Source organism: Thermobia domestica, chromosome 9 (assembly GCF_964235325.1).
Source record: "Thermobia domestica chromosome 9, izTheDome1.hap1.1, whole genome shotgun sequence".
NCBI lineage: Eukaryota > Metazoa > Arthropoda > Insecta > Zygentoma > Lepismatidae > Thermobia > Thermobia domestica.
In genome coordinates, this window is record NC_137462.1 from 32,847,747 (window position 1) to 32,867,169 (window position 19,423).

Consider the following 19,423-nt stretch of genomic DNA (forward strand, 5'->3'; position numbering starts at 1 on the left):
ATCAACAGCAACTGAAGTTGTTTAGTAATATTATAGTTTCGTCATAATGACACTGATTATTCAGTACCTTCACTAATCAAATTAACAATTTTCCTAACTGGAGCACGGTAAGGCACACATCTTTGGTGAGAGAGTTCCTTAGTTCAATCCCAGATCATGTGAATTTGTGGTTGACAACTTCATGTCTTTGGGGTTCTCAAGTTTCCTCCAACATTTCTCATTTTACCAATTTTCATTTGCTTTAGCCTACAGTGCATAATTGTGGACCGTGAAAAAAAAAAATGAAATTTCATTTCAATTTTCCCAATTACATGTACAAAAAGCATAAACGCGATAAACTACCCCGTTTAACAAAGAAAACTTAACAAAGAAAATTTACAATACTGAGAGATTGCGTTATTCAGAGTATCAAAAAGAAAACCATGCCACTTTCCATTGTATTTGTAGGTGATTCATGTTTTCCACCATCACAGAAGAGCGCAACATTAAATTTGACTTCTTCTTCTTCTTTTTCTTTCTTCCTGTTTTTGATAGCATGATTTTATCGGACAGATAATCGAAATCAGACAATTTTCTTTTAGACAAAGTAAAATGGCAGCGACAAGAACAAAAATAGGCCTATTCGAACAACTAGACAGACATTTAGACTAACAGGTACACTTTTACTCAGTTTCGACCAAAGAAAAATAGGCGATTAATCAATTGGATAGGCCTAGAGAAACGGCGCTTCCCTTACAACATACCTGTCCTTGATAGCGAAAAGCGCTTTTTCATTGCTTGGCATTTGATGGAAGTCTTTATTGAAAAGGCTGTTACGCGATTGAGGAGAGTAAGTTTATGGCCAGCCTGAAGTTTATCAACACAGACCATAAAGCGTGGAGGAATGGAACATTTTTAGCGTGCAATTCTAGCGGAGTGCATTGCAAAGGCAGAGAGCCAGGAAATTACTTGTGATAGGTAACGCGTAGAACATTCGGAAATCTTTTTAACCAGCTATGAGGAAGATTTTTTTAGTGTTTTCACAGTGGGTGATCGTCATTGCTTCTGCAAAACCACCAAATTATATGGGTAAGTAAATGTGCTTTCATTTTTTTCACTTCTCTTTATCGGTGTCCGTTAGTTTTTTTATAGCCGGTAATATATATATTTCTTTTAACCTAACATCGTGCTGGCGTTGATTTTTTTTAGTTTATAACGTAAGTATGATTGGTTGTGTTTAATAACCCTTCAATCGTCTCAGTACTGACTTTTATTTTCGTTACCACATGCTTTTCAGTTTTGTATTTACTTGCTTTTTTAACAAAAGTTATGCAAAATAATATATATATATAAACAAACACAGAAAAATAATAATTTGAGATTATCGTAGAGCTTTTTAAGAATATTTTTGAAAACAAAGACCTTTTATTTAAATTACTTCTTGCGTCATGTAAAGAAAAAAGTAAGAAATTTATTATAAAATAGCCTGTTCTTTGCGAAGGTTAGTGTATAAAATTTGTCTTAAAAAAAAACACCATAACAAATTTGTAAAATAACTAAATTATTAGACATACATAATTACTAATATAGTTTTATCTGTCAACGTATTGTGTGTAACGTAAACAAATTATTCTGTTTGAAAAAATAAATTTTCAAAGGTATTTTATGACTTGTTATATTGTTGTTGAAATATTTTGCCATACTGGATTAAGATCTTACTCAATGTTTCTTAAAAGCAACATTTCATTTTACGAATCCTCTTTAAAAAAACAAACAAAATCATTTCTTGTTGTTTGTAAACAACTATAACATTAAATAAAGGCTTATTTCTTTAATATGTACACAAAATCTTAGTGGATGTTTTTAAAGGTAAAAATTAGTTACCATAAATCGTGAATTTACTTTTGTGATAAAGCGATTTCATAACGTTATACCAATCACAAAATATCTTGTTTGCTTTTGCTTATTGATAAGTTAAATTTACTTGACATTATTTGTTTATTTGATAAGCTAAATTTACAAGTTATTGCTTATTTGATAAGCTAATTTTACATTATGTTTCGCCTATTTAACAAGCGCAATTCATTTGATGCTTTTACTTATTTGATAAGCTAAATTTACTTTGACGTTTCTGCTTATTTAAAAAGCAAAATTTACTTATCGTTTATCACACTATGTAATTTATTAAATAATTAAACCGATTAAACTCATACACAGACATATTGGTCATACGGGAGAATGCTGGCTCAAAACAGCTTAATAATATAAGGACTGTATGTCGGAACGGAAGCGTGACTTCTGAACCAAGATATTTAATCTCTGTACGATATTGTTCTTAGTAAATGTTACTTTCGTGAATTAAATATTACAAAAATACTAACGCAAATTTTGATCAGTATTAGCGGAATTTATGGATTTTCACTCACTTTTATCTTTTTCTTATTTTTTGTAAATAGCTCAACATGGCAATCATAGAAAGAAGCCCATTCAATATTTTAAAAATTATTTTGAATAAACTAATAGGTTTCATGTTCGAGACTTTCGATAATGTGCAGAAATGTGAATCCCCCCATTAAAAACGGAATCTTAAATGGAAACACCAGATTTCTGGCCTATAAGATATCTAAAAACAATGGTAGTTTATTTAAATAACACTTTGTACATATTATACGAATGTCTTTGTATATTTTTCAAAAATTCTTCATTGTTTTTTAACTTATAAAATAAAATTTAAAAGAAGTGATAGTGAGTTAAGTGAAGATCCTTACTAAAAGCACTATCTTTGTTTATTTAGTTATTTATTATTATTGTTATTATTATTATTTTAAAGAATAGTAAATGACTTTTGTAATTTACTACAATATATATATCTATTTTCTGAAAGTTTTTGCATAGTGCACATGTATTTTAACATTTGAACGTGGAAATCTTTTGACAAAAAGATATAGTAAACAAAACTAATTTTTACTAATCGACTTCAAAAACGGAAGAGTTTTCAGTTTGATCTGCTTATATTTATACAAGTACATATATATAGTCAGTATAGAAACTAATAATTAGCCTTCGAAGCTAGATCAGAACTCCTTAACGACTGGCAGTATTAATATCTTAATTGGCTGTATGATGACACATAATTTCAACATAAATGCAGAAATTTTATTGTTTTTTTTTTAAATTTTTGTTTGTTTGAAAGAGCATGCTTTCATGATAATCAACTGTAAATGTGACTAGGATCCAGTGATAGCTTTCGGAGTTACCACATGTAGTGAGCTCAATGGCTGATAGTGTTAATTATAGGAAGTTAGTTCTTACATAAATTATCCGGATAACGAAAAAAGTGAAAATATATATCAAATTTAAGGAGAAAAGTAACTAACTTCAAGAAAAACGCTAAGAAACATAAAATTAACAGAACAAAGTTTCAGAAAAAATACTAACCAATTTAAAAAAGCAGTAAATTAGAAAATAATCAAAAAAAGTGCTAAGAATCAGAAAAATAATAAGTAAAAAGCCTTGGAAAGCGAAAAAAAATTACTACTTATATTTATCTGTCCGGCGTATGTTAAAAAATCAATCAATGCCAAACCAAAGGATGCCTCAATCAATGCATCCTAAAATTTTTATTGAAACTATAAGTTTATATTAGATACTAATTTCTTTCTCTTAGCACCGACTTCAACATTTTTAATAAATTATAATTATGAGTTATTTTCTGTGCTTTTTTAAAATTATTTTTCTGCTTTCTTGATTATTTTCTAAATTAAAGCATCTTTTGTTAGTTATAATATACAATGTATAACGTCGTTGGCTTCCCACGAAAAATTGTAGTGACGTTTATGGGGAGTGGGCAGCTTAGTTACTCGTGGCTCACTGAGCGCAGTAGACGGTTGGTGGTGATTGGCTACCCTCTTACCACACTTCCAGTGACGAGCAGGTCCAAGCGCGGGAAGCCAAGGACGTTATATACCTTCTGGACTATAATATAATTAAAAACAATTTTTTTATACTTAAAAAAATCTTGGAATCCGGAAAATACTTATCTGATTTTCGTGACTATGCGGTAGGTTTTCAATCGTCCATAATAACATAATTGAATGTCCATTTCCAACGTTGATGATAGGATGCAACTGGGGGAGGTTAGACTTACTCGGGGTGTACTCATATATCAGTAATAAGTAAGGGTTTCATTATGCACATTGTCTATTTCGTGACATGTATTTGTAGACGGACAAACCATACCGATTGACTTAATTGTAAAATATTTTTAAACGATGTTCTCTTATTCATTTTCTTGAAACGATTTACTTTGCTTCCGCAAATTTGGCGTGTTCTATAGCGGTTATGCTTTCATTTTGAAAATAAAATAATATCACTTAAAATTTTTAAAATTGTAGGCTACACATTTTATAATTATTACACTTTTAAGATTAAATTTATTATCAAGATATTTTTTTCTGTTTCTTAGCTGTATGCAGGCTATTGAAATTAAGAGCAACATCGAAGTATGCTGTAGACATGAACTAAGCCAAATATTTGTAATAATACTTTAAATTAAATAACGTAAATACTTTTTTTTTTGAAATGTTGCTCACGAGACAGGAAATAAGTTTTTTCTTGTCTCATTCCGTAAATTTTGTAGAAATCTATCTATATCGTCTCGATTCTGATGCAAGCTTGCAATCGAGGAACTAGTGAGTTTGCTATATAACCATGGTTAGGTCTGCAACCATGTAAGCTTGTGCAAGCCTGCGCACTTGATCTTGAAATTTTGAGTAAGGCTATTAAAGTTTACATTGCTATTAGGTTTCTGACGAAAACTGGAGCTGCTACAATAATCGTAAAACCTGAGGACAACGGTTCTAAGTTAATAAATATCTAGGTGGTTTCTGTAACCAACCTTACAACTATAGGGAGTGTTGTTATGGTGAGCTTGATGATCCGTCATGCATTTTCCCATCGAGGCGAAACCGTCATTGCGAATAGTCACAGTGCTCCCATGTAATACACCGCAAACTTTTCTATAAACACTTAGCAATGATTAACAAATATGATGTCCTCTGGTTTCACGACAAAGCACGCTCACATGTGGCTCAAAAGACCATGGAAACTCTCCATAAGATACAGTATGAAATCGTTCCACACCTTCCTGGCGTGTCTTCTACCGATGACCACGTCTTTCGGTATCAAGATTACTTCAGCAAGGAAGAAGTTCTCTGATGACCGAGTGGTGCAACGTGCGTTTTCCAAAGGATTTCTCTCCATGGATGACCCCAGACTCCGTTCTTCATGGAAACCAATCATTGGTTAAGCGATTGAAACAGTGTGTGGATGGAGTCAAGGACTACTTTGAGTAACCAAATATAGTAGGCTTCATATTTTTCTCTTGGAAAGTAACACACTAACCCAATAAAACAGTTCTCAAATAATCTCTCAGAACATTTATCTTCTTTTAATACTATTTTTGTACTATTTTCCATAAGGTTTGTTTAAACTCGTTATTCTTTCCCATGCTTTTCCCAAATTAATTTTCTTGGTTCTTTTCCATATCCACATTTTAAATAAGTTTTGTGGTTTATTACCACTATTTTCGATATACTAAAATGTAGAATATTTTTTATGTACAACATAGCTTCCGAAACGTTTTTCGCTGTAAAGTTCCTAATATTTTTTTACTAATTATATAATAAAATAATATAGATGTTTCAGAAAGGACTTTACAGCATTTCGTAAATACATATAAATTTATTCAGACTATTTACATAGCAGCTTTTGGTGTCATCTTGTAGCAAAATAGATCATATTTTGACTCACATAGTGTAGAGTGCCGAGAAGCACCACTACAAGCGATAGCGACATTTGTAACAAAGATGGATGCCTTCATTGATCCTAAGCGCGCTGTGTGGCTTGTTTTGAAAAAAATAATCTGTGGCAATTGTGCAACGGATACCGAGTATGACTACCATTTATGAGTGACATAAGTGTTGTGTTGAATCCAGGTGTTCAATAAGACATAAGATACAACGGCTACTATTTATATTTTGAGCCTTGGCAACAAGCCGCCATGGCCGGTCCCAAGCCCGTGCTGAGAAAGGGGGAATGATTCCCTTATGCTTTACCGGGCTCGCATCTGGTTCCGGGCACTTAAGTTGTACGGGGGAGATTGGTGACCCTGTGCCAGGCTCGTTGTCGGTACTTTAACTACCATATGACATCTAATGGCAAGCTGGGTCAACAACCTACAGGCGGAGGTGAGGCCTCGGCTATCCTCCAAAATGGGCGACTAACTCGTGCCATTGCATCCGGGAGAGTACGTGTGACTCCATCACTTCCTCAGTGGGGTAGGTAGTCTTTGGCTGCCGCCCCTACCGGCGAGGTTGAGCCCTTGGGTAACCCCCGAAATAGTCAACTAGGCCACGCCCTTGGGTCCGGGAGATAAGGCTACGTGGTCCCTCAACCCATATGAAAGAGCAGGTAGCTGGTGTCCAAAGTGTGGGCGGATTAAGCGCCCTACCGGGAGGATGATGTAGGTACTGCCCTCAAAGAGCATGTAGTGCGTGCTCTTGGGTCCGGGATGGGATACTTAGTATCCTAACGCACACTCGTACCTCAGGAGTGCTGAGGAAGTTGGGTACTCCTTCGTCTCAGGCTTGCACGTTCACTGGGTGCAGGAGCCACGACCCTACCAGGGGAGCCGGCACTCCCAAATGGCCATTGTCTTTAAAGGTAGACGGTCTACATCAGCCACTGAGTCTTGTAATGTACGGTGTACCTCTACCGTAATTAGAGGAAGGGAATTTATTCACGACCCTACCAGAGGAGCCGCCGTTCCTAAATGGTCATTGTCTTTAAAGAGAGACAGTCTACATCAGCAACTGGGTCTGGTAATGTACGGAGTACCTCTACCGTAATCAAAGGTGGTCTCGTATTGTTTGGACGGGCGTACCAGGGAAGACAGGGCTCCCAAATGACAATGTCTGCCTTGAACAGACGGTCTACATCAGTCATTGGCTCTGGTAATGTACGGTGCACCTCTACCGTAATTAGAGGAAGTGAATTTATTCACGACCCTACCAGAGGAGCCGCCGTTCCTAAATGGTCATTGTCTTTAAAGGAGACAGTCTACATCAGTCATTGGCTCTGGTAATGTACGGTGTACCTATACCATAATTAGGGGAAGTCCCGAATTGCTTGGACGACCCTGCCGGGAAGGGGGAGGGTCGGATTCCTGCCTGCCGGAGGACTGAACGTAGGTGGGGAGGGGCCAATCCCAGGAATCTGGGTAACGTCTCTGATCCTGCGGAAGGGAGGAAACTCTGTAGGATATGGACCGGCACCAAACTCGATTGGTGACTTAAAACGTACCATTGGGTCCGGGATGAGATACAGGAGTATCTCGACGTGTGCGTGGTACCTCTACACGACTAGGCGGTTGTCAGTTGAACGATAGAGGTAGGCAGGGCCGGGATTGAATAAGCCCCATCGGGCATCGCCTGGGGGCCCGGATTTGGGTTGAACTCTGCCGGGCTGTGGTCATACCGTGCGATTCGGTAGCTTTTGGAAGCTAATCCCAGGAATCTGGGTAACGGTGAGGACGGGCGGGAGGTGATCTTGCGTTATAAAGCTCGGGCGTCATGCCTGCAGAGAATGGTAGGACTGGCTCGCTAGCAGTATGCCTCCACTAGTAGGTTAACTGGTAGGCACTCAGGACTTCGGTCTGGCCGCGCAGTGAGCGTATCCCACTCCCTCAGAGAATGGGGGTTACATCGCTTAGGCAAGTCAGAATTAGGGGACAAATTCTGGCGGTGCACTTAGTGCACGTGGATACAATTCAGTATCGAGCAACTACGGGCGGGGTGCCTTGTCTGATGGAACCCGTCCATCAAAGAGACCGAACGGTCGCGGGCATGTTCTCCATGCATGTAACTAAGCGTGGCAGTGTTAGACCACTAACAGCAACGTGTAGTTAAGCGCTATTTTTTGTTTGCATAGAAACGTTTGACATTGTTTACCATAACGTACTTCAAATGTTTTGTCAATAGTTTTATTTGTGTTGTTTACGTTGACTTGAAGATTGCGTGACAAAAGAAAAATGGAATTAACTCGTGAAAATTTTCGTGCGGTGATTTATTACGATTTTCGACGTAGATTATCAAAACAAGAGTACATCAATCAACTAACTTCCACATTTGGGGATGAAGCCCCATCCTTCGCCACTGTGAAACGCTGATATAACGATTTTACTCGTGGCCGTCATGCGCTCACTGACGAAATTCGCGAAGATCGTCCAAAATCAGTTGTTATTCAAGAAAACATTGATGCTGTGCAAAACCTAATACTGCAAGATCGTCAGGTGGCATACTGTACGATTGAAGCTACCCTTGGTCTTAGTTCCACCAGCATATATAAAATATAACATGATCATTTAGCGGTGAGAAAGGTTTGTTCTTGTTGAATCCCACATAATTTGACAAAAACTCAAAAAAGAAGCTCGCGTCGATTGGTGCACACAAATGCTCAATAAATACAATGGCGGTGCATCAAAAGACGTATATAAAATTGTAATGGGTGACGAATCATGGATATATGCATATGAGCCGGAACGTAAATAGCAGTCGACTGTATGGGTGTTTCAAGATGAACCAAATCCAACAAAAGCACATCGAAACAAATGGTCACCTTTTTTTCGGGAAAACTAGTTATGTGGCAACTGTACCTTTAGAGGAACGTAGAACGGTCAACTCTGAATGGCACACAACAATTTGTTTGCCGGAGGTCCTCGGTCAAACACGAGAAACAAACAAGCGCCGTCTGATCATTCTTCATCAAGATAATGCGAGCTCTTACACATCTCGTCTAACAATTGACTATTTGAATACTCAAGAAATAGAATTGATGGGTCATGCGCCGTACAGTCCTGATTTGGCAGCCAATGACTTCTTGTTCCCGAATGTCCAGAATAAATTACGTTGGCAACGATTTTCGTTGGCGGAAGAAGTCGTTCATGAGTTCAAAAAAACATATTATGGAGGCCTCTCAAGAAGATTGTAAAAAGTACTTTGACAAATGGTTCGAACGAATGCAAAAGTGTATTGATCATAAAGGAGAATATTTCGAAAAATAAAAAAATCAATTTTCAATGACAAATTACTGTTTTTTCATTGTTAGGCTCAAAAAATATATAAGGCCCTCGTATCCTGATAGGGTGCTGCGGGTTTGACAGGTAATCGATTTCAGATGGGATGTCTGTAAAATTACCAATAGAAGTCACGTTGAATCTAATTATAAGGAAGAAAATACTTGATCTATTTTGCTATAAAATGATACCAAAACCAGCTGTGTAAGTATTTTGAATAAATTTATATGAATTTATGTGAGTCGTAAAGTGATTTCTCAAGCACTCTTTCTTTCTGTCACCTCCCTTACGGGAGATTTATAAAGGAAGTCCCAGCCATTAGGGCCTTGTGGACTATATCACTATATTTGTTTTTTAATTATAAATTGTTTCAAATAAGTAAATGTACTAAAATTGCAGGAGCCAAGATGGCCGAATTGCCTGTTTTAAATGAAATTTTTTATCACACTATTAATGTAATAATATAGAAGGATAAGCGGCGCATTAACATATTAAAAATGTATATAATATATTAAAATTGTAACAAATAATAAAATTGTCCAAAGTAATGAATTGTAAAGATTTAAAATTGAATAAAAATTGAGAGCAAAGCTCTCCAATACTTATTGTTTACAGCGCCATCTCTTATCCTCCCTCAAGCACTCTGTATAAAAGGAAATTAGAATTTAAGAGAAAGAAAAACAATAGACTGATTATAAATTGACTAAGCTAAAGCTTTTAACTGCTTTAATAAGACATGAGAGAAGAAGAACCATTATTACGATATTAGAAAGAAAAGTTTATGTACTATGTACAGTATCAAAATAATTGACTACTGTGCAACGGTTATTGCTGAACAAAACGTTACACAATGAAAGGAAAAGAAAAGCAGTATATATTAGAAAGCCTCCTGGCATTAGATCAAGCTTTCGTGTCGCAATTGAGAAATTGTTTCGAGATTTATTATTGAAATATATATTCACTAGACAATAAACACGTTCATTGCCAAATGATATACGTTAACAGCACAACATATGATATACGTATGTATATATATATATAAAAAGTATAATACAGGACCATTTGAAGATACCTCCTTCATGTTAAAATTGTAAGAAAATGGTGGTCAAGTTACCAAGCACAGGCGAATAAGAAAAACGTAACCCATTAATCTTAAAAATTAAAATGATGCTTGTTAGAGATGTGCTTAGAAAGAAGTTAAAGAAGAATAACATCTCTCTATTAAAATGCTAGGTTTATATGTTTGTGGTGAATTCTTTTGACAATATCTCGGAAACCACAAGCTCTAGAAAGATGCCGTTGTCAGCGTTGATTGCAAATTTTGTGTAGATTAAGACCATTATTTCTTTATTACATTCTTTAGAGACACACTAGAAATATTAAATTTTTTTAAAAAAGTAAAGCATCATATCCCACGAGTTATGAACACCACACATTTCAGCACTACACTTACTGGGTTATAATATCTTCGGAGTTTGTTTCATGGCCAAATGGTAATGAAAAACGAAGGATAACCATTTCTTCAGTCTAAGATGAATCTTTATTGTTTAGAATGTTTAGCCCAATGAACACCATATATCACTGACGTTATAATTAATTGTGTGTGTAATGTATTTGTTTATTACATACTGCATGCAAGAAGAAACCATAACACTGATCATACATGAATTAGAAACTCTAACCGGAAGTAGGCTCAAGAACCTTGCTAACGGTGCAAGATATTGAAAAAATAATCGAAAAAAAATCTCCCCTTTGTGATACCTTTCGCCGATTTTTTTTTTTTATCAAGACAAAGAAACATGTACAGGTGTGAGGAATGACAAGGAGACTCGTGCTCATATGTGAATGATGCGCTGTGTAGAGAGCGCAGGTTCAGGTGGTATGCATGAAACTATTCCGATTTTGATGTTCTGGATTCTTTGTAATTAATTTGGATTAGGAATTTGATTTCTGGGCTTTCGGCATCTACGACCATATTAAAGTCCGTCACGTATGAGGGGTAACGTCCCTCGGTGATCACGCTATCCCAGGAAAGGTAAGAAAGACAGGATTAGAGGAGGAAGAAAGTAGCCTGGACCATTGTGTTAGGTACCATCCTGTCATTTGCCTGGTGTGAATGGTGAAACCCTCACGCAGGATGACTGATCTGTAAAATCTTTTAAACTTACCGGAAATCGAACCGAGGACCACTCGCACCAAAAGCGACAGCGTTAAGGACCACGCCACATGGACTACATTTCTCTGTGATTGAGAATAACTTTGAAAGCTTTACAGAGTAACGAAAACGATCTAAAATAAAATATAGTTTTTTTGGCGCAAAGCACTACAGGAGATATGGCAGTCTAGTCGTTTGCGGGCTACTATGTAGTTCTGTAGCGTACGCTGGAATTGACGATGCAGAAGAAGAAATCGACAGTCATTTGTGCGACGAAACTCTGTTAAGTACTCGTGTGAGTGCCGGAGAAGAGCGTGGGCGCATGCTGGTAAACGAGGTCTAGATATTTCGCTGGTACATTTAGGAACTGTGTAGTCCGTAGCATGAGAGACTATGTCAGTCAGAGTAAGTGAGAGGGTTTCAATAGATTCAACTGTGGTGAGAAGAGGTCCAGTAGCCGACAGATGTTCGGTGATATAAGAACTGTACTGATCCCACCGAGCTGTGTTAAAGTTAAATCTTGGTGTGCGTGGTGATGCAGACGCAGTAGATTTCAGACGTGGTTATAGACATGATCACTACAAACTAAAATAAGTTTCTTTTTTTAATTCTTAAGAGAGTAGGTGCAAGTAATACTTTATTTCTTTATTCAGAAGTTGAGGGGCATCAATTAGTGGAAGATCATTCTTTGTTGTAAAGCAACCGAGTAACTAGGAGGTCATTACAATCTACGACTAGCGGGTTTCGCCCTCTCTCTTGGCGTGAGATTTGTGATCATCATTTATTCTTTATTTAATTTATAGATGATAGCTGTGAATAACATTAAACAAATATTACAACAATGATATTAAACTAGTAAACAAAGGTGCACATACAAAACAATAACCTAGGTGCAAAAAGCAATGATAATAAATAGTGCAGTCGCAAATATTGTGGAATATATGGTACTGTTGAAATATATTACATTAGAAATTGGAGACTAATGGAAAGTAATGAATGAGGTGTTCTGGACACCACAAGACATTATAGTGATGTTCTAAGAGACAAATGCATGTTAATCTGCTGTTCTGGTTCGACTCAGGGTTGATGAGAGACGTATGAAGAGCCCTTATTAGTGGTGTAGATAGACAGTGCTATAATGGATAAAGATGCTGGTGATTGAGGTGATGATGGAAGAATGTGGCATGATGATGATCTTCTTGAATACTGCGAAGGTATATTGAAAGCAAGACGCGGAGAGGTGTATAATAGTATTTATATGGAGATTCTTGTTGTAAGCCTGTAAATATTGTAAGGTTCCGCATGTCTTCACATCATGCTGTAACCATGCATGAACTACACGTGTTTGCAATAAACAAATATAACGCAGACGATAGTACCAAAGAGGAGTCACCCACCATCGCCAACAGTCGGCAAGACGGAGATCACGGAGGTAGCCGACATTTTAGGATAAAAGACAGCAGCACGCCTCAAGAAGCATCAATCTCTACAGGTTGATCGAACCACCAAAAGCCCTAAGGCGCCTGACCATTGGTAACACCCTCTCACGACGTTTGGTCAATTGAGAGATACCTTTCCTAAAGCCCTACGACGCTTGGTCATTGGGTTCCCTTTCTCTCTCACAACGCCCGGTCATCGAGAGACACCTAATCACTCAAGCTTATCCTCTCTCACGACGCCTGGTCAAAGAGAGTAACCTCACCTACAAAAGCCCTACGACGCCTGGTCATTGGGTTCCTTCCACTTTCTTACCGAAAATTATTAGAGGAACTACTTATTGTGTTATATTTCTGTATTTAAGAGATCTTTTATAAAAAAAAAAAGGTGATGGGAAAGTCCAAATTTCCGTGTACAATAATTGCTCTACCTTACATAAATAGAGAGAATTTTACCTGGTAAATGCGTCGGCGTCTATTTATAGACATTTCTTAAGAACTTTCCTACGGGACGCTATTTTTATTAACAGAAACGGACGTAGAAACTTTTTAAAGTACAGTGTATTTGTGTTGGTGATAATAAGACAGGATTATATAAAGATTATATCCGTATTGTTATAGCACTCCCATAACACTCGTAACAGTAAATTGATTCGTTTTAGGCTGACAGGTATTTATGCCGACAACTAGATCTGGGAAAATACGTATAGAGAGAACGATAGTAATATTGCAGAAACAGACTCCGGAATACCTGTTAATATTCCCCATCTAACTAGATACTCAGGTCACAGTACAGACGATCCGGATCGATTTTTTTGTTATTCGATCATTTGGTTTTAGTCCAGACATGGGCCCCGCAAAGAAGAAATAAATTCTACCGTTGTATTTGCAGGATGTAGCTCTCGATTTTGTATTACAATTACAAAATCAAAATCAATTTAACAACCTAGATTACAAACAACTTAAAACTAAATTAATTTCATTGTCTCGTCCAAATGTATCAGCACATAAGGCAGAATTAGACATTTTTCAAATACAGAAAAACGAAAATGAGTCGGTTGACTCATACTTCTTAAGAAAATTAAGGGCTATTAGATAGCTAATGCCAGTGGCATCGGGGGAACAGAAAATCCATTTTCTTTCATTGGGATTACAAAGAAATTTTTTACAGAAGATAGCGTTGGAATCTTTTCAAACAGTATATTAGTTGCAGGATCGACTCCATAAATTAGAAAAGGCTCAAGACCTCAAGCAGAAGAGGAACTATGTGAAATTGTCACAGGCAATTCATTCTTTAATCGGGCACCCTCAACATTTCCTTTAAATGACTTTAACAACCAAACGAATCCTACTTTGTTAATGCCAACCTATGCACAATAGGCAACTTCTACTGTACATCACAGCCAACCTGCTCCTTGTTATTCGCAATCATTACCTTCTGCACCTCCATTGCAGAATATTTCCCCTCCACAGTCAACTTCTACTCAACCTGAAGTTTCAAATCTACCTCCACCAAAGTCAAAACCCGCTCTCACAACCTCCTCACACGGACCTCACTAAACTAGCCAATCAAATGGCAGAACTATCATTAATGATAGCACAGAATGCCATGAAGACTAATTTCAGGCGTAATAACGGAGAAAAAATCGTCATGGAAACGGACAACAAAAGGCGGACGCAAAGAATAACAAAGGAAATAACGGTGGTAGGAAAAAAATACAAATTTTGTAAAAGACGATAGAATATCTATGTGCGCAATATATTATAAGAAAAATCCCGGCGCATCTTCGTGTTGGAATAACACTAAAAACTCCAACCAGGGAAACGCATAGATGGGCTCGTAGGCTAAAGTCAAGCCTCGCAGGCCATTCCAAAACAGTTCCCTACAACAATCGCCGGGAACACGTCAAACTGGGGACAGAAAAAAATTATTATTTAATATTAAAGTAAATTCAAGCAGTCTGCCAGTAATAAACGACACAAGATCCAGTCTTGGTCTATGGTCCAAACGAGACGTACCTCCAAGTTGCAAATTAATACAATTTCAGACTCGTATCAAGGCATTGCTAACAAAGTTTTCACTTTGAAGGAAATAGCTCTAAATTTAAAATTGGCACCACCACCTTTTCTCATTATATCCACATAATAGATGCAGATTTCAGCCCGATTTCTGAAAGTGACATTCTCATTAGACTTTTCTGTAAAATAGACCTCGAGCATAATTCTATATCATTATATAGAAATCCTAGGAAGCCTACTTTTCCCAAGGAAAAAAGAGAGACGGAGAAAACGTTGCAAGCAACTACTCGTTCTTTGCACTTGCAGAGAAACGCAAATGTATTCACAGCTAGTAAAATTACGATCCCAGCAAAATCACATTTCTACTTTCTTGTTTCAAATCCGAAGAAAAATCATGACGCAGCATTTTACATTGTCGCACTACTGCAATCAATATTAGAAAGATACGGATTGAAAGATACAGATACGCAATGACCATGCGAATACCAAGTAATGACCTTACGTTGTTAATCTCGAACCATACGGTGCGCATAATAACTTTAAGTAAAGGCACACCAGTGGCGTATACCGAGGAGGACGTGGAAGAATTTTCTTTCAAAATAGAAGAAGACGACTAGAAAAACATCAATTTAGAACTCAAGAGGAGATACAGGAAAAACTAAAATAAACCGCTAAAACTTTTAATATTGATTTTTTCAATATAAATCTCGACTTGCCGGAATACCAGATAATAGCTGTAAGCAATTTATTATAGAAATACAGGGATGTTTTTTCATACAGTCCGGAGGATATAGGTTATTTTAGGGGATACGAGCATGGAATACGCATTGATAAAAGTGCGTCATTTTATCACTGTTCCACACCTATTCCATTACGAATAAGGGACCAAATTGATAAGCAGATACAACAACTGTTAAATGCCAAAATCATAACTGAGACACAGACGAGTAATTAATCTTCGCCTCTAATTGCGATCAAAAAAGCAAACAGTTCAGAACTCAGGCTTGTGTTGAATCTACAAGCATGTATTAGTTATACCAAATATTTAGGCGTCCCATTTCAATTTACAGACGATTTTCTGCAGGTTTTAAAAGGGAAAGCTCTAATTTCTACGCTTGACATTTCCCAATCTTATTTTTAAATCTCGTTGCATCCACAAAGCACTAAATACATAACTTTGAGGTGAATTATACACGAAAAGTTATAACTTTCTAAGGTGCGTGATGGGCCATTGTACAAGTTCTCAGTCGCTGACTATTGTAATTAAAATGATATTAAATGGCTTTCCAAAACGCATTACCAGTTTTGCAGATGACCTCGTGATAGGTTCATATACGTGGGAACAACAACTTTCAGATTTGGAGCTTTTATTACAAAAACTACGGAAGCATGATTTTAAAGCCAATCCCAAGAAGACACACTTGCTATAAAGAGAGCTCCCAGTATTAGAATTCCTTGTATCCAGAGAAAAGATCAGCATCTCACCAAAAATAGCAAATAAGATCAAGTATTTTAAGAAGCCGACTACTAAACGAACTTGAAGAGCTTTATATGTCTGCTCTTGTCTTCGAAGTCATATTAAAGACTTCACGGCCAAGGAAGAACCATTTCAACAGCTTCTTACTAAAAATGCTAAATTCAAATGGAACGAAAAACACGATGAATTATTTGAGAAGCTGAAAGAAGACATTTTGAATGCCCCATCTCTCTACCATTTTGACGAAAAACTAGATAAGACTGTATACTGACGCAAGCTAACACTAAATCGGGGGGTACTAGCTTGTTATAACCCCCACACAGACGAAGAAAGAATTGTTTCGTATTGCAGCCGTCGTCTTACAACAGCCGAAACTAAAAGTTGTCTGGCAAAAAGAACTATACGCTATTATGTATGCTTTACGCAAATTCAGATATTTCCTACTTAATCGTAAATTTAAATTGTTTACTGACGCTAAATGTCTTACTTCTCTACACACGCATCCGGACAAAGTAGGGAAATACAGACGCTATAGACTTTTCTTAGCCGACTATAATTGTGACATCCGACATATTGAAGGGAAAAAGCACCCGGCCGATATCATTAGCCGCTTAGAACAAAACAGCATTGTTAATCAAGAAGCCACGTACCTACACCAGGCAAAAGAAGATATGCATGCATACCGTTCAAATTCTTTAGAAGAACGCACTCTGCAAATACAACAACCAGGATCTTTGAAGAACTTACGGAAGAACAGAGCAAAGATGACTCTTACGTTGACATAATAGCAGTTCTAGAAGGGAAAGAACCAAGTAAAAGTTCTACTATGAGAGCAGCTAAGTATTTTCACTTAAAAGACAACCTACCTTACCGTACACATAAACATCCAGAACTTGGATTAGTTTATCTTTTGTGTATCCCGAAAAGTTTGGCATAACAATGGTTCGGGTCTATTCACAAATATCCGTCAGCACCTCATTTTGGGTTTTCGAAGACATAAGACCGTCCTCAATAAATACTACATGCCAAACATGAAGTCATACTTAGCCTTTAAAATTAAGAACTGCAGTGTCAGCTCTTAAAGAAACTCCCGAAAAAGCCACAAGGAGAACTCCATCACCCGCCAGGCATAATAGTAGAGTGATGGATGTTTGACGGTTTAGGACCTTATCCACATGAAGAAGGGAAACCAAAATAAGTTTTAGTTGCCATCGAAACAAGCACTCGTTATATAGTGACCAAAGCTGATAATAGCATAACGAAAGATACAATTGAACAGGTTTTATTGGAAGAAATTATTTAAAAATACGGCGTTTTACGTTTTCTTCATCAGGACAAACATCCAGTGCACAGAACGAAGAAACTTCAAAAACTAGCAGAAATATATAATTTTGAATTTCAGTTCTGTCCTGCTTTAATAACCAAGATATAGGATTAGTCGAGGTCATGAATAAAACACTACAGAATTCCTTAAAATTTTTCGTCCAACAAAATCATGAAACATGGCCAAAACTATTACCTCACATCACTTTTGGTTCAACAGTTTAATCCAATTAGGAACGAATAAATCAAGTTTCGTTTTAATGTACGGATATGAACCAAGGACAATCGGCGATTGCCAATTACAGACTGCTCCCCAGCTACAAATCGAAAGAGACCACCTTGTAAAATTAAGAGAAAAAGTACGTCAAAATTTACTAAAGGCTCGTGAACAACAAAATAAATATTTTGATAAGAAACATAAGCAAGGAGATAAAGTATTAATCTATTTTCCCTTTCAACGGGTCGGTAAATCATCACAATGGTCCGACAGCTACTGCGGGCCGGCCACAATACTTTCAAAACTAAATAATAATCTCTACCGAGTTCGCAAGCCCGACAATTTCAGGGAGAGAGAGCAGAATATTTCTATAGACAGAATAAAATCATATTATGATGGCGAAGAACATACAGGGATAATGAAGAACGCAACAGATAGGAAGAAAAGAAGAGAAAAGAAAAAACAAGAAAGAAGGATAACATGATTCCAGCAGATACGATCCAGCGACACGCGCCGAGCACTCTTCATATTTCAGCGGCAGAGAGAAAAAAGAAAAGAAACAAAACACGGAATATCAGTAAATAAGATATGCAATATGATAAGGCTAACTATTTGAAGTGACTACATCTAGTACGTACACTCTTGTCTAAAATTATTGTCACATGTCTATAAATATGTTGTTGTAGGAATATAATTTGATAACGAATTCCTCCGGTATTTCTTATAATGTTAGTACAGTATGTGTATAATCGGCCAAGACATGTATGTGGCAAATTTCATGTCAAAAGAGCAGTAAATAAGAACAATAAAACGAAAATATAGCTTTCTTGTTCATTTAGCAACATTTTGTTTTACTCATTCTAGTTTTCTTATTTATAATTCTTTTCCTATGAAATTTACCACAAAATATACATTTCTCGATTATACACATAATATCAGTATTAAAAGCACCCTGCAAAATCATTATCAAATTATATTCTTCCAAGAAGACAGTTCTAGATATGCGACAATCATTTTGGACATGAATGTACTTTAGTATTCACATTGCAACAGATCCCTTCTCTTTTTACTCTTATAATTCTTCACCTCACTGCATTCTGTAATTCAGACTGCCTGCATACGTACAACTTCTTTCAATGAACAAAATTGCAAGCCAGCATATTTCTTTCCGCCTCGAGCGAATGAACTTTACAAAGCCAGCAACAGCATTTTTCGCTTCTCCGCTGCAAATCACATAATTGTCACTAACATAATAAACTACGTACATATACAGAGTGTTCAGAAAATTAGGATTTTCAATTGACAAACTTTCTTCCGACATTACTACGTTTATTATCTTAATGACTTTAACAATTATAAGTGTGTTCTGTCATCCATTTGCTACGCCTATGTGTAGCATCAATCGAATCAAATCGAATCAAACCTTATCCAGTACGGAGTATAAAGTTATATACTGTAGCCAGAAAAATGAAGAAGTTTGCCGAACATTCTGTAAGAAGTGTATACGATACGTTGCGCTACGTTTGCGCTGAATAACGAAATGAATACTTCCAGAAGTGATGTCCCTAGTCAAAGGATTATTGTTGTCTAAAGTTTGATGGACGAAAGGCTGTAATAATTTGTTTATTGTTTCTTCGGAAAGTCTGGGACTGCGGTGGTGAATGCTCGGAGGAGGTGTAAAGAC

General features: G+C 36.7%; 1 protein-coding gene across 1 annotated transcript in view; it reads left to right on the forward strand.

Annotated features, from left to right (window-relative positions):
- Window positions 1-821: 821 nt before the first annotated feature.
- LOC145694535 (zinc metalloproteinase nas-4-like) overlaps window positions 822-19,423 on the forward strand; it is a 132,516-nt gene continuing 113,914 nt past the window's right edge. Inside the window, exon 1 of the mRNA XM_081770850.1 lies at window positions 822-1,068. Coding sequence (XP_081626976.1) covers window positions 996-1,068 — 73 coding nt within the window. The 5' untranslated portion in view covers window positions 822-995. The remainder of the gene's footprint in view (window positions 1,069-19,423) is intronic.